The 27,753-nt window shown below is 47.6% G+C and overlaps 1 protein-coding gene across 4 annotated transcripts in view; it reads right to left on the bottom strand.

Moving 5' to 3' along the window:
• Nucleotides 1-2,232: 2,232 nt before the first annotated feature.
• The window catches only part of LOC144950307 (type 2 lactosamine alpha-2,3-sialyltransferase-like), an 85,938-nt gene continuing 60,417 nt past the window's right edge, over nucleotides 2,233-27,753 (bottom strand). For all 4 annotated transcript variants that reach the window (XM_078880402.1, XM_078880400.1, XM_078880401.1 and 1 more), the window contains 9 exons: nucleotides 26,560-26,620; nucleotides 21,479-21,562; nucleotides 18,218-18,351; nucleotides 13,781-13,847; nucleotides 12,885-12,980; nucleotides 9,818-10,004; nucleotides 7,779-7,916; nucleotides 7,144-7,293; nucleotides 2,233-6,580 (listed from right to left, as the gene is read on the bottom strand). In XM_078880402.1, the coding sequence (XP_078736528.1) occupies nucleotides 6,485-6,580; nucleotides 7,144-7,293; nucleotides 7,779-7,916; nucleotides 9,818-10,004; nucleotides 12,885-12,980; nucleotides 13,781-13,847; nucleotides 18,218-18,351; nucleotides 21,479-21,562; nucleotides 26,560-26,620 (1,013 nt within the window). In that variant the 3' untranslated portion in view covers nucleotides 2,233-6,484. The remainder of the gene's footprint in view (nucleotides 6,581-7,143; nucleotides 7,294-7,778; nucleotides 7,917-9,817; nucleotides 10,005-12,884; nucleotides 12,981-13,780; nucleotides 13,848-18,217; nucleotides 18,352-21,478; nucleotides 21,563-26,559; nucleotides 26,621-27,753) is intronic.

Raw genomic sequence — 27,753 nt, 5'->3', positions numbered from 1 at the left:
TTTGGCACTGCCCTCTAACGGTGGCATTAAACCAAGCCGAATACTTCTGTGCATCGTGTTAAACTTACCAGACAGAACAGTGAGCGGCAGTCTGCGTTTAAACGTGGCATGGATGCCACAGTGTTTGTGCGCAGTCTGAAAGTGTTTTTTTTAATAACGAACACAGATGGCGCGGTTAGACATGGGGAAGGGCTTTAACGACACGGGAAAACGAAACAAGGAACTAAAAGTACATGCATCTGTTTCCGCTCGAAATGCAGATACGAGAGCGCTTCAGATCAGTGGCACCACATTTATTGTTGAGATAAAGTAGCTGTGAAAAATGAAACAATGTTATGCATTGATGACGTCACCCTGCTGCTGCTCTATTTAAGACCGGGAGACACAGCAGAGCCTCACCATTCTGGCGAATTGCCCGATGATGCTGGATGCAATTACCAGCGAAACGGCGTACTCAAAAATTGTAAATGTTGTGGTTTCACGCTTCAACACACCGGTGGGCTAAAGTAGTGAACTATTTGTCTTTTGTCAACGTGACACTTTTTTGCTGATTGGCCGTGTCGGGTGGTGGAGGGTAACGACACATTTATGAATAACGCGATCTAACCCAAAAACGTTTATTATGAATAATATTCTTGGTTCTTTCGGTAAAGTCACGTAGAATGGAAATAATAAAATAATTCTACTAAGAAGATGAATCCCTGCAGTCACGAAAGCTTCAAATCGAAATATGAATAATATTGATCGCGAAAGCCTACGTGTTGAAATGTTATGCAATGTTTACACTGAGCAGGCCTGCATGAGGCCTCCATCAGCCATGTGGTCCGAATGAATGACAAGGCAACTCAAGGAAGTCCGCTAGCCGCCACCTACTGGCCAAAATTGATGACCGCCCGTGTACACACGCGCACAATTTTAACCGATAACCAAAACAGCAAGATATAATTACTCTTGCCCCAAAAGTAAACACATTTTGGAGAAGGTGCCCATTTCCACTGTGCCAGGGAACAATAGTTTATATTAATTTACGGTTCGTAATATCGCAACACACTCGCCGATGTCATTGTGTCCAACATTCCACGCGAGGTGTCTCCCACTCCACTTCTCCTGATCTCTCTCCAGATCCCCATGTTACTGGTAGGAACCTCCTGGTTACACCAGCCCACAGGGGATTATTGTGTCCGTCGTGCAGGGAGGGGCTGGGTGAGGAGGGAGGGGCTGCGTGGGGAGGGGAGGGGCTGGGTGGGGAGGGGCTGGGTGGAGAGGGTGGGGAGGGGCTGGGTGGGGAGGGTGGGGCTGGGTGGGGGGTGGGAGGGGTGGGGCTGGGTGGGGAGGGGCTGGTCACCCCGTGGTGCCCTTATAAAACTCAACGTTTAACCTACTCACGCCGGCTTGTGCCCGCCCTCACAGTCGGCCATATTTGCGGAATACACCACGCCGCCGTTGACCCTGCCCATTGACTGAGCAACCCAACGTTCCTACCAGCTCCCTACGCAGGAATGTGTTTATCCAGTGCGTGGGATAGTCCCCGTGTATCAATGTTCATGACAACCCCCTACCCCAACTACATGAAAGAGAGGGAAATGAAAACCAATGAAATCCACAAGCCGATTCCAGGACGCAGTAGTTAGTTTGGAGTGCAGGACCACACTGGGACAGTGAAAACATAAATGAAATAAACATTTCATAATTAAATGAAGTCACAATTGTAATTTAAAATTATTCATGCTGATTGAACAGAAATAAGACTACGCCGAACATTTTGGGACTTTCTGAGGGGATTTTATTGTTTTTATATTTAGTAATGAGGTACGTTATTTGTTTTTTTGTTAAGTGGAAATATTTGAGTAATGTGCTTTCTGCGTAAAAAAAAAAATCTGATAAAAGTATTTTTTTTATTTGAAATGTCATCCTAAGCACACACACACACATCAAGATAAAAAAATGTCCCTGCATAGCCTTCAACTGTTGGGTCGAATATTGTGAGCGACCACCTATGAATGCGAAGAGGGGTGGGTGGCCAGCACCACGCCCGGCCGCCTTTGTCTCCCTAGTGACGCACCAGGTATTCATTTAAGGATCAGCCGGTTCAGATCATGACCGCTGGTGTTAGTTGTGATTTGGACTCGCCGGGTTTGTAGCACAGACAGACATTTGGACGCGGGACATTTGAGCGATTCATGATGCCGTTACAAAATAAATGACGAAAATGTAAGCGGTGTTTTTCAAACGTTTATTAACTTTGCACGTGTCATTAAATGACTGTACGGTCAAGTAAAATATTCACCAATAATTTTCCGATTATCCAATCCCATTGACATATACATTTTTTATCTTTAAACGTACAAATTTCCGTAAAAAATAAAATAATCGATGCACACAAATCGTAACGTTCCGATGTTTAGTGTGATAGGTGAACAAAACACACACACATATTCCAAAAACACCAATTTACATATGTAAAATATAGCGGTTTATTATTAATATTATTCTTATTCTTCAAATCTTTACAAAAAACTACTTTTTGTTTGTACAACAAAATTACAGAGATAGCGTCATAAACACCTCTGGGGGTCAGAAAGGTTAAAGAGGTTGCCCGCGTCTTGCTAAGCTTTTACATTCGACTGAAAAGCAACGAGCGTGGCCACAATCAGCCCACCTGGTTTCAAGTAAATCCAGACAACGCGTCACAGTCTAAAAACCCGACCTGGGATCCCGGATACGACCGCCACGGCCTCTCTCTCTCTATCTCTCTGCCCTCCTCCCTGCCCGGTCCGCGTTGTCGACCGACGACTCCAACCCGACCTCGATGCGCGGGTCGCCAGCGTTTTTTTTTTACTACCAGGTAACTCCCTCTGTGCTCCGTAGCTCATTTTTTCAGAAGCGTCCTGACTGCCGCAAATCGATACGTCCAACGAAGTGGTTTTTCGTCACGTGGGGAATTTATTGCTCGGCAAATGTGGAGGGGGGTGGGGGGGGGATAACCGGAGGACCCGGAGAAAAATCCACATTGGCCACGGGGAGAGAGACACTGCAAATTCAAAATATACAGCAGGCGTCAGGATCGAACCCACGACCTCCTGCATACCAGGCGAGGTAGTTAACATCTCGCCACCGTGGCGGCCTGGGCAGGGACCCTCTATGAGTTAATTGCTCCACCAATTGCTTGTATCCTTACCTGTGTAGTTCACGATAGTTCAATGCTAATGTGCCATTCTTTCGAGAGGCGACTGTGTGGTGTTATTTTGGTGCGGGGATCTTGGAATGTTTCCTTGCCTTTTTTTGCTGCCTTGCCCAATCTTGATAAAATCGTACTTATATAATGAATGTATTTATTTTACATTTTCAAATTTAGTGACTTGCTTACCATTTTCCCTATTCTGCACTCGTATGGTATTTTTTTTTATTGTTTGCTGTTGTAACTTCACGCCCCCCGTGCCCAATGCTGGACATCTGTGAAAAAAGAGCTTCATATCTCATCGGATTCCTTCTCCAGTCGAAAATAAATATTCCAATTCGTATTATCGCTTCGATTCAATCGACAGAAACGCGACAATAGTTGGGGGACGTGGTAATAACAATAAAAAAACATTGTCTCACCTTCTGGTTTCCACGTACGATCCTTATGGCGGAACCCCGGGCTCCCGAAGGAACGGAAGTCAAAATCGAAAATAATTATTTTAATTTTTGGCGACTCCGTTCCACCGCGCACATAAACGCCGCGACCCGCCTGGCACGGATCATTCCGTTGTCATGTCATCCGAACGCAGCAGCGAGGACGAATGCGCAGAAGAGCTGAACAAGCGAATGCACTCCATGCTCGGGTATGGGCAGGATCATAAGTCTTATCCAAAGCTGCTCAAACTGCCTACACGACTTTAAACTTTTATTTGTCATAACGGTATGCATAATACAGTGAAACTCCTCTCTTATCTTCATTATTATTTGTGACCTACCAATGTCTGCAGTCAGGATCAATCGTTGACAATCCTATTACCTGCAGATATTTAACAGATGAGATGCGTCGCACCGTTAATTCCTCCTGTTTGATAATACTTCTCTTGTCCGTATGCATCTGTGCAGATAGGTTTTTCTTTTGCGGTTAAGCCGTAGTGCCCACATATCGCTCGTATCAATGCGGATAAGAGGATTGGCGACCCACTACTCTGTAGAGTAACATTGGCATAAACGCGTGTTAGAATATGAACAGCGCATTGAAAACGCGTACTATTTTATGTACTGATTACAAAGTGTGTTCACAAATCCACACTGAGAAACACGATGATTGACAGTGGGGTGTAAAAAAAAAATCGATAGTGTATTTAAATAGAGGTACTGCAGGTAAGTAGTTTTCAGTTTTAAAGGCATAGCTTAACAAGACAACACTTGCAACCATCCTTCAAACCCATTGGTGAAAAATAGCAAAGTTTTTGTTTACATTATAATATGTTTACGCGAGAGCCGGGGTCTTATGGGTCCCCGGGGTCCCGCCATAAGGTTCATGTGCCGCTGGACGGGAGGTGAAGGGCTTGGCTTAGTGACAGCATCAAGTGCGCTCAAGCTCGGCGTGGCTATGGATGTGCCGGGGTGGGGGAGGCACACTCAGATAGTGCCATGGTTCAAACCATAACCCTAACATGAGTTATAATCGAAGGTATAAATAAAATAAAATAAATCACGACGTTTCGAACGCAACACAAGCGCCCGTCTGCAGGTGAAAATCGCGACAGCTGCGATGTCTGATGAAACGTCGTGATTTATTTTATTTTATTTCTACCCACGTGACTTTACCGAAAGAACCAAAGAGCATAGATTCTTGCAGTCACGAAGGCTTCAAATCAAGAATGAGTTATATTCCTACGTCTTCATATCTCATTGATTCAACATGTTTTGGCAGCCCATATTTAGACACACACACACGTTTTTTTAATCAGCATTAACTCATTTCTAAATGCCTAGGGCCCTGTAGAATGTGTAAAAAAAAATTACCAGTTAATATTAAGCTTCTAGTTTTCCCAGAAAAGTATCACTGGGTCTCAAGACTCTTTTTCATTTTTTTTTTTACAATTTTTAATTCTACAAAATAAGGCCCAGTCTCAGATAGTGCCATGGATTAAACCATAACCCTAACATGAGTTATGATCCTACGTCCTGACATCTCATTGATTCAACATCTTTTGGCTGCCCATATTTAAAAACACGTCTTTTAATAAGCATCAACTCATTTCTAAATGCCTATGGCCCTGCAGAATGGGCATGTTTTAACTTGTTATTATTAAGCATCTAGCTTACCCAGCAAAGCATCACTGGGTCTCAAGACTCAGTTTTTATTTACTATTTCTTGTTCTAGTAGGCCCACTGAGCTATGTAGTAGCTTTTTTTAAGAAGCGACCTCGCCACAAATGATAGCTCAACGAAGTGGCTCATCATGTAGACATTTATAGCAGCCAAATCATAAAAAACGCGCATCGATTCTAAATGTGTAGGGGAAAACCGGAGGACCCCAGAGAAAAACCCACACGACCCCAGGGAGAACATCACGCAAACTCCAAATATACAGCAGACGTCAGGGTCGGGATCGCACCCACGACCTCCTTCTCGCCACCACTTGGCCCTCAGCAGGGTCCTGCCAGGTGTTTGCAGTCAGGGGCGATGTACCTATGTGTAATCCCAATTGAGTGATTTACAGGTCATTTTCTGACACTGGGATGTATTGACCAGCACGGGTTAGATTGTGATTTTCTTTGTAGCTATGGAAAGGGGGAAACCCTAGGCCCCGAAGGGAACCCATGCAGAACAGGGGAAGAGAGAACCATCGAACCCAGGCGGTTCTTGCTGTGAGACACGAGCGTTAAACACTGCGCCACCCTGCCGCGCTAAATATATATATAAAATCTCTTTTAAATATAAAACAGTAAAAACTCATCTTAAGACGGGTAAAATTTTAGTTGTCAAAAACACAGCAGGCGAAGAAATCGTGGGCGAGCGCGCGAGTGCAGCGTGTTCCCTGATTGCAGTGTCGTCGGTTTTCGGAATCCTTCGCGGCGGGAGGGCACGGCGAGAGCAACCGCGACGGGCGACGCTGACTCGGAGCACCCCCCCCCCCCAAACTCTGCTCGGTGAGGTGGGGGGGGGAGCACACAGCCCCACACTGCCTTGCCGGGAGCGGATCCACGCAGCGGCGGTTGCCGCCACTGCCACCGCCACCTTGCTGGTAGAGAAACACTTTGCGCGTCTCGGGGTGGAGGCGCTAAGCAGCCGCGTGGTGTCGGCGTCGACGCGTCGCCCCCCTCTTTCCCTTGAGAGCGACGAGTGGAACCGCCGCTGTCAAGGTGGGGCGGCCGGCCGTGAGTTTTTTTTTTGCCGCGCGGGGCCTCGCATCTGGCCGAACTTGTACAACTTCTGCCGGACTTCGGCAGGAGTTGCCGTCAGTCCGCCCGGCCAATCGTCGCCTGTCCACCTCGCGCGAGCGAGCGGACGAGCGTCATGTGCCGGCCAGGTGCGTCAGGTCCACAATGGCTTCTCCCTCCTTCAGCTTCCTGAGGAATGTCCGCTCGATAGTGATGTTGTGGTAGGTAGACTTTGGGAAGCAGAATCGCACAAGGGAGGGGGGGGGGGTGGGGGAGACGGGACAGGTTGCGGAGAGGGAGCAGGAGGAGGATGTGTGAATAAATGATGGTTCTCAGGGTGAGATTCCAATTTCTAACGTCACTGAAGGTCACCGATGTGCAGGTGCATGAATGTACGTTGAGCTTTTTTCGCACCGTACATGGCCAACCGTGCTAATCGGAGGTCCAGAGGTGACCACGTGTTAACGCTTTACAATTAGGGTTGAGAGCGTTCGTGCAGAAGTTTAGTTCGTCCGTCTGGCTCTTCGCCCGACGGGTCTCGCATGCAAAGCAAAAATCCAGTGTGTGTGCACGCTCAGACGCGAGCACGTGGACATCACTCCCAACAACAATGATGCAAGAAAACGATAACCTTCACAACCGGTGCATTTGACACAACTGTGTAAATGCTCGAGGGCTCCGACTTATCAAAGGCAGTGGGAGAATCTTCCCGAGCTGTGCACGCAGGCTGCCTTGTGTCCCTACCGCTCGGCTATCCGAATATCCCTACGTCTGCTGCGTGGACGCGTGGTACCTTGATGATGGAGGACATGGTGTCCTGGCCGTAGTAGTGCACGGGGCTGCCGGGGGAGTTGACGTTGTACCCGAACCCGGCGAGGTGCACCTCGTCACAGAGGTGCAGCGCCAGCGTGATGGCGATCACGCCCGTCGTGGGGTTCTTCGCCTGTGACCAAGCATTCGCGCAGCCGCGCGCCAGTGAGAGCGAGCAGATGTCAACACCGGGGGAAGAAATAGAACCAGGGGAACGCGCGCGTCGATTCCGTAACGACTTCGCCTTCAACAAAAGCGCCGTGATTTTCAGTTTGTTGGGAGAACGCGCGCGAGCGAGGTTGGGACGTCACTCAAGCCCGTCGGGAAAAAAAGTTAGCGGGGCCTGGGCTGAGACACGCCATGGCCTGGAAAGGATGAAGGGACGCAAGTAAGTACGTACGTGGGGTTTCTTTCGCACCGTACGTAGCCGATTGTGCTAATCGGAGGTGATGAACGACTTAAAGGGTCGCTGCCAAGGAGCGGAACTTCTCGCACGGCGGTACCGAAGAACCGCCGTGGGAGATGGAGTGTAGAAATCAGCTCGCGGAGCTGGCGCTTGGCGGACTGTGCAGGGCAGCGCAGCCGCATTCCCGGGACCGTAACGCTTCGGCTACAAACCTTGCCCGACTTGGTGTCCGACGAGATGTTGAGGAAGTCCGTGGCGGCCTCCCTCACGAAGGCCGGGTTGAGGATCCGGATCCGGCTCGCAGGGAATTGCAGCTCCGTAGGCACCCTCTTCCAGAAGCCTCGCGGGCCCTGGGGTACAGGGGAGGGGGGCGGTGGTGATGGAAAACGACAAAGGTCCCCCATGTAGCCTTTGGCGAGCAGTCGGGGCGAGGGACTGTTCGCGAGCGCTTTAGCGAGGTCGGCACGGCACACGTGGAGGTCCGGTGGGTGGCCGGACGGCCGGGCGCCACTTTTTAGATGGGGCGTGCAACGGCATCTCATTCGGCGGTCTTTATAAACGGCTACAATAGCTGGGCGGCCAGGCGGCCGGGGAAAATAGTCCCAGCCACCACCACCACCACCTTCGAACCACAATACCTCGCTGATCTCGTCGAGGGGCATAGACCATAATACCAACTCCAGTCATCCTCACAGTAGCGACTTTTGGCTCAGCCATCGAACAAAGACGGTCACCGCATCGCGTGGCGCTTTCAGACGCGCTTCTGCGGCTGTCTGGGAGGCTCTTCCGATATTAGGAAGCCACTGGAGCCATGCACTTTTAAATCATCTAAATTGAAAACTAAATTCTGTTTGTCTTTAGTTTGTTGTCTGTTCTGCCTCACGACAGGTGTGGGGGTGAGTGTACCCGGGAATTTCCTGTTTTGATGTTGAGTTTGGTCACGTGACCCGGAAGTTACGATTTAAGATTCTCTCAGCCACGCGGCAGGGTGTCAGCCATTACACAGAGTACAAAATGGCGGCACAAACAGTGTCTCAGTTAAGACAGGTGCATCTGTTCATTGTGGGACTTTAAGAAGCATTGTCTGTAAGTTCGTTTATGTTCTTATAATACTGGGAATGCTGTTATAATGTTAGAATGGCCGTTATAATGCTGTAAATGCCTTTATAATGCTGTTAAATTGTTATGATAAATATGAGGCCGAGTAACAATGAAGCCTGCCACTTGCTTATTGTGAATGTTACGGGTAATTGAATAAGTCGAGTCAGACTTATACCCATGTAACCTTATTGCGATTTTGAGAGCAAGGATGACGAAATATCTCATCCACAGTTCAGTGTTGTGTGTAGTGCTGTACATTTAGGCTGCAGTGTGATGATTACACGATGTGCCCTTATTTAACACAGTAGCTTATTCTCTTGTATAACTATTCAGTACTAATGTAGGTGCCTGGTCCATCCAGGATCTATTGTTGAGTTTCATGTTATCTAAGGCAATGTTATGATGCTGTAGTGTTCATTCATTGCATTGATATTTCCAAGTATTAACAGATGCTGTATTTGTGCTGTCTTTTTCCATCAGTTTTACCTCGTTCAATTCATTAAATACGTTTGGAGTCGGATGTTCACCCTGGCTCTGAAGGTATAGTGAATGCGAGGTTATCTACTCGGATAGTGGCGCAACGCAGCGCACAGCGAGGCCGAGACATTGTCCTTAAATACATAAATACATCGCCACGATCACCACGATTACCACCATCCTATACCATCACCATCATGATTACTGGACATTTGTGAAAAGAGAACTTCATAGCTAATCGGATTCCAGTATAAATTAGTATTCTGATTACCACCATCATCTACCGTTACCACCACCACAGTAACCACGACCAGCGTCACGACCATCACCACCAACACCATCACCACCAACACCACCACCGTCACCAACACCACCATCAACACCACCACCACCACCATCATCATCACCATCACCATCACCACCATCACCACTGTCACCATCATCACCAACACCACCACCGTCACCACCAACACCACCATCACCACCACCACTGTCACCACCATTACCGTCACCACCACCATCGCCACCACGGTCACCACCACTACCGTCACCATCACCACCGTCACCATCATCACCAACACCACCGCCACCACCAACACCACCATCGCCACCACCACCGTCATCACCACCACCACCACCACCGCCACCACCGAGCGCCGCAACAACTCCGCACCACGCGGTGGTGGTTGAGCACCCCGAGCAGCCACTGGAGGTCGCGCGTCTTGAAGGGCACGAAGACGAGCAGCGTGCTGGCGTCAAAGTCCTCGCGCCGCACGTGCGCCGACTCCGGGTAGCAGAGGCGCATCGTCGTCCGGCTGCCCACGTCCCCCACGTGGCCGCGCAGAGGAGCGTCGTTCATGCTGCCGCGTCCCGACAGAGGGGGCACATTTCGCGCTCGTTACAATGGATTGTCGCGACGGTGTTTGTTGTTGGTGTTTGTTGGTTGTTGTTGTTGTTGTTTCGGGGGGTTGCCCGCCTTCGGGAGATGGGATGTTCGGAGGGGGGTGGGTGGCAACGTTTTAAAAGGGGATAGAAAAAAATCGGCCGCGGGAAAAGGAGGCGATTGGGATACTCGGGGCGATTATTTACGTAATCGGCAAATCAGCTCGAGTTGCACCGATAGCCTGAGATGTCTTCACATTGTTTAACTTGTCCAGACGAGGTCCCGCCAAACTTCCCACCGGAGATACCAAACCCAGACACACTTCTCCCGATGCGTTCCATTCGTTGGCTACCACATTCTGATGAGCTCCCCCCCCCTCTCCTCCCCCCTCCAACTTGCTTATAAGGGATTACATCTTGAATCATTGCCTCACTTGATGCAGCTAATCTGGCTGTGACGGTCCCACCTGATGACGGAGATTTGTGTTGCCTCCGAAACGTCGTGATTTTTGTTTTATTTTATTTTATTTTCATTGGTTTTGATGTTTTACCTACGTGACTTTACCGAGGGAACCTAAGAGTATGATTCCTTGCAGTCACGAAAGCTTCAAATCTAGAACCAGACACACTTCTCAGTCAGCACTGTGCGGTGAGTTGTTGTAAATAGATGAAGTTCAACACCAGATCTCGTTTACAAACCAATTCCAGCTACCGCTCGAACAGAGGTGGCACCGATTCCCCGGATTGTACCGGGTGCCAACCCTCGTATGCGAGTAAATGAGTAGGTGGGAGAATGAGTGCGTGGGTGGGTGAATGAATAAGTGAGTTTATGAGTGAATGGGTGGCTGGATGTGCGGTTGAGCAAGCAAGTGAGTGAGTGGTAGGATTGCCACCTTTCCACAGTACGCCGAACCAACAATAGGGTCTATTATCATCAAAGTTATGCAGCAGCAACCCACAATGAAGTTCAACACAATAATAGAATAGTGAGCTGGAGGAGGAGCGGTGGGAATTTCCAGGACAGTCACGGAAGGAAAGTTGACAATGGCCTAAAGGGGCAATTGTCAACTTGTAACAGTGGCAATTGTTAATCTCTCAGCTCTGTCCCTCCCCAGACCCCACCTATGGCAATACGAGGGCGGGGGGGGGGAGTGAGGTCGGGTGGGGGGTGAGGTCGGGGGGGATGAGGTAGGGGAGGTGAGGTAGGGGGGTGAGGTAGGGGGGTGAGGTGGGGGGGGGGGGCTTTTTGGGGGAGGGTGGCGTAGCTTGTCGAGAGAGCAGGTGGGGCGACTGTATAGGGCGCCACGGTGGCTAGGAGATGTTAACTAATTCTAGATTTGAAGCTTTCGTGACTGCAATGATTCATATTCTCAGGGTTTTTCGGTAAAGTCACGTAGGTAAAAACATTAAAATTAATGAAAGTAAAATAAAACAAAACAAAAATAAAATTCACGACGTTTCGGAGGCAACACAAGTCTCCGTCATCAGGTGGGACCGTCACAGCCGAATTAGCTGCATCAAGTGAAGCAATGATTCAAGATGTAATCCCTTATAAGCAAGTTGAAGGGAGGTGGAGAGGGGGGGAGCTTATCAGGCTGTGGTAGCCAATGAATGGAAACGTATCGGGAGGGAGGAGGAGCGGTGATCAAAGACTGCACGCAGTGCTCAACACAATGAATGGAGACGTGTCGGGACGGAGGGCGAGCGGCGATCAAAGACTGCACGCAGTGCTCAACACAATGAATGGAGACGCGCCGGGACGGAGGGCGAGCGGTGATCAAAGACATCACGTTTCCATTCATTGGCTACCACAGCCTGATAAGCTCTCCCCCCCTCTCCACCTCCCTTCAACTTGCTTATAAGGGATTACATCTTGAATCATTGCTTCACTTGATGCAGCTAATTCGGCTGTGACGGTCCCACCTGATGACGGAGACTTGTGTTGCCTCCGAAACGTCGTGAATTTTATTTTTGTTTTGTTTTATTTTACTTTCATTAATTTTAATGTTTTTACCTACGTGACTTTACCGAAAAACCCTGAGAATAAGATGTTAACTACCTCGCCTGGTATGCAGGAGGTCGTGGTTTCGATTCTTAATCCTGACGCCTGCTGTTTATTTGAAGTTTGCGTGTTCTCCCTGTGGTCGCGTGGATTTTTCTCCGGGGCCTCCGGTTTTTCCCTCTACAACACGCGTTTTGCTGCTATAAATGTCCACGCGATAAGCCACTTCGTTGAGCTATCATTTGTGATAGCCAGGTCGTTTCTGAAACAAAGAGCTATGTAGCTCAATGGACATTGCCTGGTAAATAGTTTTTTGTTAAATATGAATAGTTTAGCTCGGGACACTTCCTGCAAACGATGAGCATCTCACAGGCAGAGAGCTCTAGACGGCAATTAGCTTGCAATCGTCACCAAATGAATCGGCGCTTCCTGTATCCCTTGCTCGTCAAGCAACAATCACCGAACGAGGTACGGTTAGGGTTGCCAACTCTCACCGAAGATAGGGGCTGGGTGGGGAGTGGCTGGTCACCCCGTGGTGCCCTTATAAAACTCAACGTTTAACCTACTCACGCCGGCTTGTGCCCGCCCTCACAGTCGGCCATATTTGCAGAATACACCATGCCGCCGTTGACCCTGGCCATTGACCGAGCAACCCGACGTTCCTACCAGCTCCCTCCGCAGGAGGAATGTGTTCTTTATACGAGCTCTATTTTTCAACAGCCCCTACAGCTCAGCAGCCCTTACCTGGCAAAACAAAAAAATATATAAATATAGTTTAGTTTAAAAGGGGGCCTTCGCGGTAGGCACTGTGACGGATGGGTGGCGGGAGCGGTGGCGCAACGGTTAGCGTGCTCACCGCAGGACGACATCGTACGAGTCGATCCTCTCGCCCAGGCCGCTGCCCTTGAGGACTCGTCCGTTGCCCACGACGACGCAGCGCTTGCACGCCAAGCTGCGGCGCACAAGGCAAAGATTTCACTCTCCCCTCCTCCTCCTTCACCACCACCCGTACGGGGCCGTCCATAAATGACGTCACGAGATTTTGGACGATTTTTTAATCCCCACCACCCCACCCTCGTCGCACGGCGTCACAAAAAGGCAGACCCTCCCCCCCCCTCTCAAATATGACGTCACAAAGCTCTGCCCCCCCCCCCCAAAAACATGTTTCAAATCGCTTTGAACTATTGTCATTGTAGTGCGTATTTAATGTGGCGCTGCACTCTGATGTTGTAGGAGAAAACATGTATTAAAAAGTATATTTAATTAAGTAGAACGTGTTGTCTATATTTATTTAAAGTTGCGCATTTTGATGTGACGTCACATTTCTCAACCCCCCGCCCCCTCGTCACACATCGTCACAAATGTCTGACCCCCCTCCACCCCTAGGTCTGTAACGTCATTTATGGACGGCCCCTAATCACACCCGGCCGCCTTTGTCTTCCCAGTGCTGATGTTTTTTTAATTTTTAAAATTTTTATATATTTTTTACCACCGGACCAGGTACTCATTTGAGGCTGAGTCGACCTAGGCCCGGTGCAAGTAACCGTGCTGGTGGCACGCGAACGGCGGACGAACTTGTTGAGCCTCCCAGAAATGTGGCGGTTAGATTTAGCCGTAAACAAGCGCGCTTGATAAACTCTTAACCCCCAGGGCTCGAGATAGCAGCCGAGCTCTCACAGATCTGCTCCGGTAAGAACCGAAAAAAGAAAATAGAAACCACTCGAATTCCGTGACGCGTGCCACGTGACTCACTTGGATAGTTCCCGCGGCGTCGTTACGTTGACCATCAACTTTAAAATCCACCGGATGGTCAGAGCATCTGGAATAAACAACAACCACGCAGAAGGAAACGAAAAAATGTACGCACACGCCATGGATTCTACGTCGCTTCACACGCGCACGTGGATTCCGCGACGCTTCACATGCGCACGTGGATTCCGCGACGCTTCACACGCGCACGTGGATTCTGCGTCGCTTCACACACGCACGTGCATTCCGCGACGCTTCACATGCGCACGTGGATTCCGCGACGCTTCACACACGCACGTGGATTCTGCGACACTTCACATGCGCACGTGGATTCTGCGACACTTCACATGCGCACGTGGATTCTGCGACGCTTCACGCGCACGTGGATTCCGCGACGCTTCACACGCGCACGTGGATTTTGTGACGCTTTACACGCGCACGTGGATTCTGTGACGCTTCACACGCGCACGTGGATTCTGTGACGCTTTACACGCGCACGTGGATTCCGCGGCGCTTCACACACGCACGTGGATTCCGCGGCGCTATACACGCGCACGTGGATTCTGCAACGCTTCACATGCGTGCCACTTGCGCTAGGAAGGGTTTCGGTCATCGTCGTAACGAGATGATGCCGCACGTTAACGATTTCTCCACCGTGGCCGGTAAAAGGGGAGAAGCTTTTTGGCACCGGTTCTATCACCGAGTTTTAAGCTAGGTTTTGATCAATTTGGCAGGTTTTTCAACATGGCAAGCCCCTACTAATGCACACATTTAAATGTGATAAATACTTATTTACAAGAGGAACACAAACACCGAGTCTAAAGACTATCCTTGAGGAGGCTCCTACTGCATCAGCATATTTGGTCATATTGTATGGTTTATACATATATCTTTATCTATGGGAGGAAAACTGAGAACACGGATCAAAGCCCATGCAGAACAGTGGGAGAACATACCAAACCCCACAGAGAAAGGCACTCCGAATCGAGACTCGAACCCAGGCCCGATTTGTCGCGATGCGCGGACGCGTCAACCACTGCGCTGCCACACTGCATCGCTCCACACGCCTACCACAATCTGTGTCACGCACGGTGTGTGCACGTATGCCTAACTTCTTTCGCACCTTACGTAGTTAACCGTGCTAATTGGAGGTGGTCACCCATCCAAGCCAGCACCGTCCGGGCTTGTCACCCGCCGAGCTTAGAGATCAGGTGGAGTCCCGGCTCATTAAGTCACAGGCACGACGGTAATTTCCCCAACTTCGTAATCGGATTCCAATCTGGTGCAACACGGGAACCCATGGGGAGGCCACGGGATGAACGGTGATGTCATCGCGAGTTTCTAATCCCAGGACCCACGGAAGGTCTGGCTGCTTGCCTGCAGGAACCCATGTAAATCGGTACGGGGTGGTGTTCGGTTTATGACGATCAGCATCTACGAACGCGCATGTCAAACAAAATATGCCACCGCGGGATCGTTTTACGGCGACGCAGAAGCTTTTTGTGTGGATGTTAACCCAAGATGAGCTACATCGGCAAATGTTGATTTGTTCTCGACTGTGGGAGAATAGGGCGCGTACTCTTAGTTCTTTCGGTAAAGTCACGTAGGTAAAAAATGAAATTTAAATTAATAAAAATAAAACAATAAAAATCACGACGTTTCGGAGGCAACACAAGCTTCCGTCTTCACTTTACCGAAAGAACTAAGAGTATGAATCCTTGCAGTCACGAAAGCTTTAAATCTAGAAAGAATAGGCCGCGGTTTGCGTCGATTCAATTTACCGTGGGGGGTTTCCAGGAATGCACATTGTGTGTGCCTGGTTAAAAAACAAAACACGCAGGTTAGTTTAGTTCTCATCTGGTTACACGACACAAACTAGAAACTGTGAACGTCCGTCGGTATTTTGGGCCAACGTTGAAGTGGTGGCTTTCACAACAACTTACGAGTCTGCAAACGAAGTTTCAAAACTCTAAGAAGGGGACTCCCACCCCCACCAACCCAGTCGGACATGATGCAGCACCCTTTTGGCGACACGGGACCAAACGTCCACTTTGTGAGACTTGCCAAAGGACATGAAGGCAGATTTTATAAACGAGTGTTTCGGCCGTCCATGGCATATATATGCCTACACACACCCTACATGCAATAGAGTTAGTAGTATCTACTGACTCTATGTGTGCCTACACACACCCTACATGCAATAGAGTTAGTAGTAGCTACTGACTCTATGTGTGCCTACACACACCCTACATACAATAGAGTTAGTAGTATCTACTGACTCTATATTTGCCTGCACACACTAAATTGGCCTCGGAGGGAACACGTGTGTGTCACGTCGAGCCAATTACGAATCTAAACATTTGAACACAACGCATTTAATCGGACATTCATGACATGAAGCGTCTCTCTCTCTTCTGCTCCCCAGCCAATAGTCAAACAATAATGATGTCCGATCGACAGCAAGGGCAGAAGTTGTGCGATGACTCATGCTGGTGGAGGGAGGTTGGAGCGGTGTGAACGCTTTTTTTATTACAAGCTTTCTTTTAACTCACTCTGTCTGTTGTTGTCGTTGTTGTATCGTCAAATATTGTAACTCAATTTTAACCCACTTCCCAATGTGGTATCGACGGCAAACTTGGTATACGTATGTCATACTGATCACAATACCATATTATATCATAAAAATATATATTTTTAAACATTCTTTTTTGTATGTTATGTTTCGGCTTGGGTCTAATTGTCCACGGTCAACTGACGTTGGCTGTAATTGGCCACGGTCCCTTACGGTATGGAAATCTTCGGGGCCACTTCCTGGAGTCGTGGAGTTCTGCCATTACTAGTACATTTCATAAAAGCGTGTTTTTTTAAAAGTAAAAAAAAATATTACTTATTTGCTTTGCAAAGCGCGACGGGAAATCCCAGAGGCATCTTAAGGACGGCACGGATTGCGCGAGCCTCGTTACAAGTCACCAGCCTGGTTCGCGTGGACGGCAGTGCCATTTCCTTGATGTGTTTGATTTAGTGTGCTGATCTTAAAGGTGCATTGAAAAATGTTGATTCTCGGACTGATGCCCCTGCTGTTGTGGAGTGACTCATGCAGCCAGCTATGGCTGCAGAGTTTGGTAGTACATGTTGTTCACGTCGTTTATTGTGAAAATTCGGTCACATTTCCTATGATCACTGTTTTATTGCTTTTATGGCTTTATTTTGGTGATTTTCGAAAAGTTTTTTGGTTTTGCCATGTTTGTTTGTTGTAGTACATAGTTAGACTGATGGCCTTAATCTAAGTTGTCTTGTGGTTGTTGTTGTTTGACTTGCATCCCACTGGGATTTTTGCACACAGCGTTGGTGTACGGTGCTTTTTCTGCAATATTTTGCTGTCTTTTCTTGGATTTTCAGTTTGCACTCAGTCACATAGTCACTTTAAGATGTTTTCTTGTTCATGTTTTTGTTTTCTGTTTGTTGCGGTTGCGGTTGCACCCGATTCAAGAGCCGAATGGCTCACAGGGCTATACCTAATAAATGAACTTTATCTTGATGCCCTGACCTTTTGTACTGCCTACAGCGGCATTGCAAAGAAAAACCCGTCTTTAAGTTACCCAAAAAATTACAAAACCCTCGACACATTCTTCGATAATGCTGTGACCTTAAAGGTGTATGACGCTTCAGGCAAATGTCCCTTTTCACGTGACGATTGTGCGGAGGGTTTTTCTTGTATTATTTGTCACTGTGCACTACATCAAACGTGCATCACCAGATCTTATATTTAGACGTAAATACAAAGTCAAAACATTGCCTGGCTAAATATAACCACCACTGTGGCTGCACCTTTCGTGTGGTAGAAATTCCACATTCCTTTGACAGGTGCGGGTAGGGTGAGCAGTTCTCTAAGTGACCCAACGCACACACAATCGGCCCCATCGTTGTGTGTGTGTGTTCGTGAGATGTTAACTACCTCGCCTGGTATGCAGGAAGTCGTGGGTTCGGTCCCGACTCTGACGCCTGCTGCTGTATATTTGGAGTTTGCGTGCCTCTCTCTCTCATCATCATCACGGTGGCTAGGAGATGTTAACTACCTCGCCTGGTATGCAGGAGGTTGTGGGTTCGATCCTGACCTCAACGCCTGCTGCTGTATATTTGGAGTTTGCGTGTCTCTCTCCCTCTCCCCGTGGTTGCGTGGATTTTCCTCCGGGTCCTCCGGTTCTTTCCCTCCACATTAAGAATCAACGTCACGCGTTCAGAGTATTTCGCTGCTGTAAATCCCCACTCGACAAGCCGCTTCGTTGAGGAGGCGGGCGGCGCGCGCGTTCGTACGACACACGTGGATCATGCGACACACACGGAGCATGCGACGCGCGATCGTACAACACGCGCGAATCACGTGCTACGGCGACGTGCGGTCGGGTTCCGCCGCACCGGCACTAACCAGCGGGCGCTCACCGCTGGGGCGCATGCGGTACGGCAGCTGCTCAAGGGCGAAGGCGCCGTAGTTGCGTCGGTGAGACCGCGTCGCCTCCGCCTCCACGTCTTGCAGGCCCAGGAAGGGGCTCCCACCCAGCGCGCTCATGTTCAGGCTGCGGGGGGCGGTGGGGGCAGGGAGGGAGGCAGTGAAGGAATGTTGTCTCTCTCGCCCAGTATGCCTGCTGTATAATTGGAGTTTGCGTGTCTCTCTCTCTCTCATCATAATCACGGTGGCTAGGAGATGTTGTCTCCCTCGCCCGGTATGCAGGAGGTCGTGGGTTCGATCCCGACCCTGACGATGCCTGCTGTATAATTAGAGTTTGCGTGTCTTTCTCTCTTTCTCTCATCATAATCACGGTGGCTAGGAGATGTTATCTCCCTTGCCTGGTATGCAGGAGGTCGTGGGTTCGATCCTGACCCTGACGATGCCTGCTGTATAATATAATTGGAAATTGCGTGTCTCTCTCTTTCTATATCTCCCCGTGGTCGCGTGGATTTTTCTCCGGGTCCTCCGGTTTTCCCCTCCACGTTTAGAATCAACGTCACCACGCGTGTTCGAGTATTTGGTTGTTGATATAAATGATCGCACACGATGAGCCACTTCGTTGGGTTTTCATTTATAGCATCTGACAACAACTCAGTTGGCCTTACCTAGTAAAATAAAAAAAGTGTTTATCTTTTTAAAAATAAAAATACATAAATAATAAACACACTCCTTCGCTAACTCATGGATAAAATCAAGCAGTACAATTATTAAATACGAGCAGGAAGTACCCGGCTTTTACCCGGGGGAAAAATATATTTATTTTAAACCTTATCTTCTCTTAAAAACATAACATATACAGACACATATACTAAGCTAGAATTGAAGCTTTCGTGACTGCAGGAATTACTCTACTCATTGGTTATTTCGGTAAAGTCACGTATGTAGAAATAAAATAAATTAAAATAATAATAAATCACAAATAAAATAAAAATAAATCACAATAAATGACAAATAAATAAAATAAAAATAACTATTTAAATTTTATTTTATTTGTGAATTATTGTGATTTATTTTATTTTATTTGTGATTCATTTAAATTGTATTTTATATATACATACGAGACTTTACCGAAAGAACCAATGAGTAGAAACTAAGCTATTATAAAAGCCCGGCGTTCCGTTTGTCTGACCATTTGTCTGTCAACAAAATAATTAGAGCCTAACAGAAGGCCTGAATCAAGAAGTTATTGAAAGTGGTGGGTAAATAGTTGATCTAAAAGGTTTCCAAAAATTGTCGACCACCACCCCCCCTTCAATAATGTTTTACCCCCCGCCCACCCAATATTGATTTTGTATGCATACATATCTACACACCCTGCATACAATAGAGTAATATTTTGTTTAGGTGCCTAACCTTACTAATTTGCCGTGTGGGAGGTGGCGGGTTTAACGACACGTTTATATTTACACCCCCAAAAAAAGCTTCTATTATGGATAATATTTGGTCGCGAAAGCCTGCTGCTGCTACGTGTTAGCCGGTCAGGTTTATCCTTCGATGGGCGGCCACATTTGCTGTGGAGGCTTCCTGTAGAGGTCACTCCGGGCAAGAGGGCTGCTTTGCACGGCGGTTGTAGTTTCTGGATTTCGGCTGCGACGTGCCACTTCAGGATTATTTTTTCATTTTTCTCCCAAAAGTATTTTATTATTAACAAGAAGATTCGGGTAGACAACACCGCAGAGGATGTGAAAAGGGGGTGGGGGGGGGTGACCACCAGCACAAACACACACATTGAGGATTATATTGCAATGAAGACCTGCTGTCTGAAACCGCATGTTTCAATAAACAGTTTCAATAAACTCGACAAGCTCGTGTTGTCTTCCTAAGCTCTGATGCCACTGTAGGGAAACAATGGAGGTGGGGGGGGCAGTGCCTAAATGCCCTCATGAATGTTCTTAAGAATCAATGTCCACTAGAGGGGAGGGAGTGAAGGGGTTAAATGTTTGCTGGTCAGCTTCCTCCATGCCCATTAGTTTGCCATTTTAGTGCTCTAGATTTGTTTTTCTATCATTTGCAGTAAATGATTTGCTGCCCTCTCCTGGCTGACAAGTGGCGGTGACTTGTGGGCAAGACTTTGTTTTTCGAGTGTTGGGTTTATCTGAAATATTTAACTGTTAAAGTATTTGAATTTTATTTTACCGGGTAAGGCCCGCCGAGCTGTATAGCTCCTTTTTTCAGAAGCGACCTGCCCACCGCACATGACAGCTGCACGAAGTGACGGCTCATCATCACGTGGGAATGCATAGCAGCCAAACCACTCTCAACTCGTGATGTTGATTCTAAAATGTGGCGGGAGAAAACCGGAAGACCCGGAGAAAAATCCACGATGAGAGAGAGAGAGACGCGCAAACTCCAAATTTACAACAGGCGTCAGGGTTGAAATCGAACCCACGGCCTCCTGTGTACCAGGCGAGGTAGTTAACATCTCGTCGCCGCGACGCCCTTTATCTGAATTGTTACACGGATGATGATGATGGTCCCGTGTAGCCAGTTGCCCGGCTATTTTACACGGGAGATCCGTGGTGGTGCGTGAGACACAGCAGCGACAACAACAATAGCGAAAAAAAAACTCATCTTACAAACTCAGCGTAAGAAAAGAGAGAGGGTGAAACTGGACTGTGGTGTACTATGTGGGCAGTGGAGCAAAAGCACAATGAACAAAACACTCAACACATTGGTCAGTGACACTGCCGTTAAACAGGATGACAGCTGTACGATAGGCAACGTTCCAGGCAATGGCCCTCATTCATCGCTCCTCATATGAAGTTCTAATGTTTTGACGGTCACGAGGTGGCTCATGGTTCTAATGTCATGCGCACGAGTATCACAGGGCCCGGTATTAGGAATCCACTGGAGCTATGCACCTCCAATTAGCACGGTTGGCTACGTACGGTACAAAACAAGTTCAACATACACATACATTAGCATGTTTGGCTACGTATTGTGCTAAAGAAGTTCAACATACATTAGCATGTTTGGCTACGGACGGTGCGAAAAAAGTTCAACGTACGTACATACATGAGCACGGTAGACTAGGTACGGCGCTAAAGCAGTTCAACACACATTAACCGGGGCGACCTCTAGGCTCGAACCGCAGACTCCCAAGCACCAACGAACGGGGGGGGGGGGGGGGGGTCACCGCTCCAGGCAAGGGGTGAGCGCGACGTCACGAGCGGGCGCGTCGCCGGAAGACTCACTGTGGGTAGAGTCCCTGGAGCCTGCGGCGCACGTGTGAGGGACGACACGTCCTGGGGCTGACCGTGGGGGCCTCCGTTGTGCGCCTGTGGGCAGGGGAAAGCCGTGGGACGTCATCGGACAGGCATCGAACCCCGGGGTCCCCGCTCAGGCCCAACACCGGGGACGGTGATTTGAACCGGCCCTTGGCTCCTCCCCTAGGTCGACTCAGCCTCAAATGAGTACATGGCGCGGGTGCGTGGTTGCTGGACACCCGCTCGCTCGTGTGCCGTGCCGGCCTTCATAGGTGCTCGCTAACAGCACTTGGCACAACAGTCTGTTACAGGCTACATGGGGGATCTTTGTCTTACATCCTGTAACGAAATCACCTTTGGAACGAATCCATCCGATCTCACCAGATCTCGGAACCTAAGCAGGGATTTAATTTTTTGTTAATTATTATTGAGCTCCTATAGTCAGGAGGGTCCTGCCAAATATTTTATTGCAGTAGGCGGTGGGTCAATGTTTGCTTTGTAAATTTACCAATTTGAGTCATTTTTTTCTAGGTATTATATGAAACTTGCCAAAAAAATGTATACTCTCCGGCACGCAGTGTCCTACTCTTGCGAATGACGCCAAAGGGATCTTTAACGTCCACTCGCGCTTTGTTCGCACCGCGGTATTCATCAGGGCGGCCGCTGGTATCGAACCGCAAAGCTCAGCTCACTGCAACGGCGTCATCGCTGGGCCGCGTAGCGCACTGAGCCTGGATGGATGGACGATCACCAGCAGAGGGCAGTGCAACATTGTCCAGCGCGGTCCAGATGTCATGTGACCTCCCCCCTCACCGCCCTTATTAATTGACCCAGAACATGTTTTAGTTTGTCCCGTTAGTATATTCATTTCTGTTTTGAATAAACTTTAATTAAAAATTATATATTACATTTTAGAGAATTAAATGGAGGTCACAAGATATCTGGACAGGGTAGTGGTGTAGTAACTACTTTATCAGTGGTGTAGTGACTACATTATCAGTTGCGTAGTAACTACATTATCAGTGGTGTAGTGACTACATTATCAGTAACGTAGTAACTACATTATCAGTGGTGTAGTAACTACATTATCAGTAACGTAGTAACTACATTATCAGTGGTGTAGTAACTACATTATCAGTAACGTAGTAACTACATTATCAGTGGTGTAGTAACTACATTATCAGTGGTGTAGTAACTACATTATCAGTAACGTAGTAACTACATTATCAGTGGTGTAGTAACTACATTATCAGTAACGTAGTAACTACATTATCAGTGGTGTAGTAACTACATTATCAGTAACGTAGTAACTACATTATCAGTGGTGTAGTAACTACATTATCAGTAACGTAGTAACTACATTATCAGTGGTGTAGTAACTACATTATCAGTGGTGTAGTAACTACATTATCAGTAACGTAGTAACTACATTATCAGTGGTGTAGTGACTACATTATCAGTAACGTAGTAACTACATTATCAGTGGTGTAGTAACTACATTATCAGTGGCGTAGTAACTACATTATCAGTGGCGTAGTAACTACATTATCAGTGGTGTAGTAACTACATTATCAGTGGTGTAGTAACTACATTATCAGTAGCGTAGTAACTACACTATCAGTGGTGTAGTAACTACATTATCAGTGGCGTAGTAACTACATTATCAGTGGTGTAGTAACTACATTATCAGTGGCGTAGTAACTACATTATCAGTGGTGTAGTGACTACATTATCAGTGGCGTAGTAACTACATTATCAGTGGTGTAGTGACTACATTATCAGTGGTGTAGTAACTACATTATCAGTGGCGTAGTGACTACATTATCAGTGGCGTAGTAACTACACTATCAGGAACGTAGTAACTACATTATCAGTGGCGTAGTAACTACATTATCAGTGGCGTAGTGACTACATTATCAGTGGCGTAGTAACTACACTATCAGGAACGTAGTAACTACATTATCAGTGGTGTAGTGACTACATTATCAGTGGCGTAGTAACTACACTATCAGTGGTGTAGTAACTACATTATCAGTGGCGTAGTAACTACACTATCAGTAACGTAGTAACTACATTATCAGTGGCGTAGTAACTACACTATCAGTGGCGTTGTAACTATATTATCAGTGGCGTAGTAACTACACTATCAGTGGCGTAGTAACTACATTATCAGTGGTGTAGTAACTACACTATCAGTAACGTAGTAACTACATTATCAGTGGCGTAGTAACTACATTATCAGTGGTGTAGTAACTACACTATCAGTGGTGTAGTAACTACACTATCAGTAACGTAGTAACTACTTTATCAGTAACGTAGTAACTACACTATCAGTGGCGTAGTAACTACATTATCAGTGGTGTAGTAACTACACTATCAGTAACGTAGTAACTACATTATCAGTGGCGTAGTAACTACATTATCAGTGGCGTAGTAACTACATTATCAGTAACGTAGTAACTACACTATCAGTAACGTAGTAACTACATTATCAGTGGTGTAGTAACTACACTATCAGTAACGTAGTAACTACACTATCAGTAACGTAGTAACTACATTATCAGTGGTGTAGTAACTACACTATCAGTAACGTAGTAACTACATTATCAGTGGCGTAGTAACTACATTATCAGTGGTGTAGTAACTACACTATCAGTGGTGTAGTAACTACACTATCAGTAACGTAGTAACTACATTATCAGTAACGTAGTAACTACACTATCAGTGGCGTAGTAACTACATTATCAGTGGTGTAGTAACTACACTATCAGTAACGTAGTAACTACATTATCAGTGGCGTAGTAACTACATTATCAGTGGCGTAGTAACTACATTATCAGTAACGTAGTAACTACACTATCAGTAACGTAGTAACTACATTATCAGTGGTGTAGTAACTACACTATCAGTAACGTAGTAACTACACTATCAGTAACGTAGTAACTACATTATCAGTGGTGTAGTAACTACATTATCAGTAACGTAGTAACTACATTATCATCTCAGAAATGTCTTAAAGGGTCAATTAATTGGGAGTCACAAGACATCTGGACCACCATGTACAAAATCGTTGTGCTGTATTTCTATGCTCCCATGTCTTTGGCTCCCCCTTCTCCACTGAACCGCACTGACCAGCGATGGTGAATCACGGCCAACTAAACCCTCTCCCCACGACGCTCACTGCGTGTGGAGGCCGTCATGCAGCAGTGGATAAAGGTCCGTGTGTGTGCGCGCATCTGGAGGCATGCGCACGTCTGTATGGATGTTGAACTTCTTTCGCACCGTACGTAGCCAACCGTGCTACGTTCCTAAACGACCACAAATTCCATCAACGGCGGGGTTTGGGGTAAGGGGTCGTCCATAAATGACGTCACGCACCTGGGGGGTGGGTTTGAGAAATGTGACGTCACATCAAAATGCGCAAATTTAAATCAATATAGACAACACGTTCTATTTAATTAAATAGACGTTTTAATAAATGTTTTCTCCTACAACATCAGAGTGCAGCGCCACATTAAATACGCACTACAATGACAATAGTTTAAAGCGACTTGAAGCATGTTTTATTTTTTTGGGGGGGAGGGGGGCAGAGCTTCGTGACGTCATATTTAAGGGGGGGGGGTCTGACTTTTTGTGACGCCGTGTGAAGAAGAGGGGGGGGGGTCAAAAAACGTCCAAAATCGCGTGACGTCATTTATGGACGGTCCCTAAGCGGGTAGGCACTGTGCTATAAATGGTTCTTTAAAATGTCCAAATGATGAGCCACTTTGTTCGGCTATCATTTGTGTTAGCCATGTCGCTTCTGAGAAATAAGTTAAATACCTCAGTGGTATGATGGGGGATAGTTTAGTTTTTATTTTAGTAATTGTTTCGGTGATGTGTTCACCTTTCTTGTACTTTGCACGGCGATCGTGTTTCTGTACTGTTAATTGTCGTAACGTTCTTACTCCGTGCCCCTACTGGGCATCTGTGAACAAACAGCTTCATAGCTCATCGGATTCCTCCAGTAGAACTAAATATGCTCATTCCGATTCTGCTCGGCAACACGGAAGCCGTTTAAGCTTTTTTCGTTTAGTTTTTTTTTGCCGATAAGCGGATCTGCGTTTGGCTGAGCGGCCGTGTGTTTAGACTGCCCGCTCGCTCGTTTGACCGCGATCGACAAAAATCTCGTCCGGAGTGGAACCAGGACGACAATCCGCCCACGCTACATCCTCCTCCTCCTGGGAGCACGCTCATTTAGAGGCATCCGGCGCATGTGTGTGTCTGTGTGTGCTTTCTAGCGAAGGACGCTACTGGGCAGTTGGAGGCAGTCGCCCTCCAACAACAACGGAGGGCGGAGGAGCGACGCTCACAACAACGAGCGGAGCGCCGGGTGGCTAAAGCACAGCAAGTTGGCACAGTAAAGGGCACAAGTGGTGCATCGGCTAGTCGTCTCAGTCAGTCGACCCGTGGCACCTGGGTCTGCCCCGTGACCTCCTGTCAGGGGGCGTTCGACACTTCACGTGGCCTCAAGGTGCACATGGCCTGGCACAAGCGTCGTGGTGACGTCACCGCCACTTAGTGGCGAATGGTGGTTGTTGTTATTGGTTTCTCGTGGGGAGAGGTGGTGTAGCGGTGAGCGCTACGCCGCGCTACGAACCCCGACAACCCGAGTTCGATTCACGCTCACGGCCACCAATGCCAGTGACGATTATTTGAACCGGTCCTGGGCGTCCCCTAGGTCGACTCAGCCTCAAACGGCCGGGCGTGGTGTTGGCCACCCACCCCCTCGCTAACAGCACTTGCCCCAACAGTCTGCTACAGGCTATACGGGGGATCTTTGTCTTTGTGTGCGTAGGCACAGTAGGCGGTACAGCTGGTGGTACATCTACCGGTCATCTCAGTCAGCCGACCCATGGCACCTGCCGGGTCTGTCCCGTGACCTCCTGTCAGCAAGCCGTCGACACTTCACGTGGTAGCCTCAAAGTGCACCTAGCATGGCACAGGTGCCGTGGTTGACGTGACCGTCACTTCGTGGCCAATTGCGGTTGTGTTGGTGTTGGTGTGTTGCGCGATTCTAAAATACTCACGTCTTCTGCGAGAACTGAAATCTTTCCCACAAACCCTTGTTCGTGTGTTGGTTCGCGGTGCCTGCAAAGGGAAGGAAAGAAGACGTCAGCAACCTGCAATCCTAGGGACTAGACTGGCCCTTGCCATGGCAATGTGGAATTTCCACCGGCGGTTCAGCGCCGCCCATTATGGAGAGATGAGCGCTGCCACCATCACGTTCCCGAGAAGAAGCGCAGTTTGAAGTTACGGGAGCTTCTCAAGGTTGGCAACGACGCTCACAGCAAGAAGTGCCTGGGTTCGATTCCCAAACTCGGGCAACTTTTCTACGCGGAGTTTGTAAATCCTCCACCATTGTTCTGTACGGATTTCCTCCGGATTCTTCGTTTTTTTCCCATAGCAAGCAAAAAAAACCATACAACGCAACTTTCGTTGAACAAAACACTCCCCATTGATAAACAAAAAACACATCACATCCCATTGATAAAAAAAACATCCCATTGGCCACATTCCATTGATATAACAAAAACACTACTATACTTGGAAATCGTTTGGGTTGTAATTACGCACCCGACATTAGCACCACCCCCACCTGTGACAACTTTGGCAGGACCCTCCTTAAAAAAAAGAGTCGGAGAATGAGGTCTTTTTCACGCGCAAAGCGTAATAACCATAAGAACCCAAAATAAATAAATCAGCATAACAAACACAAATATATATAAACCGAAAGAAAAACTTTTGGCCGGAACACACCGCGGATTTATTCTGCACGCTATTCAAGCCGTGCTCGGTACACAAGGCGGGCGTGTGTTAGTGTCCTCGAAGTTCTGCAGCTACTTACGCGAGTGCTAAATAAATAAGCGGACGGTAAAATCATCGTAATAATAATTTCATTTGGTATAGCGTCATTCATGCGAATGGCATCCCGTAGGGTCGTACGTTCATTATATACGAGGACGAAATCCCATATACAGTCACGACTATCAAACGCATGTAAACCCTTGTACTAGCAAGGAAAAAACTAATGCATAAACAAATTAATAAATAGCACCAAAACAAAAAAAGCACAAACAACAGCAAGTAATCACAACAACATGTCTCCTCCCCGTATAATTTTCCCTCCGCATGAAAATAAAACAAATAATAATGCACATTGCCACTGCCTTCCGAGAGAGTAGAATTTCAGAAGTATTAGTTAAACCCAGGCAAGCGATTTT

This window comes from Lampetra fluviatilis, chromosome 57 (genome assembly GCF_964198595.1).
Source record: "Lampetra fluviatilis chromosome 57, kcLamFluv1.1, whole genome shotgun sequence".
NCBI classification, from domain to species: domain Eukaryota; kingdom Metazoa; phylum Chordata; class Hyperoartia; order Petromyzontiformes; family Petromyzontidae; genus Lampetra; species Lampetra fluviatilis.
Note: the sequence above shows the minus strand (reverse complement) of the source record. Positions and strands in the feature narration are given on the sequence as shown.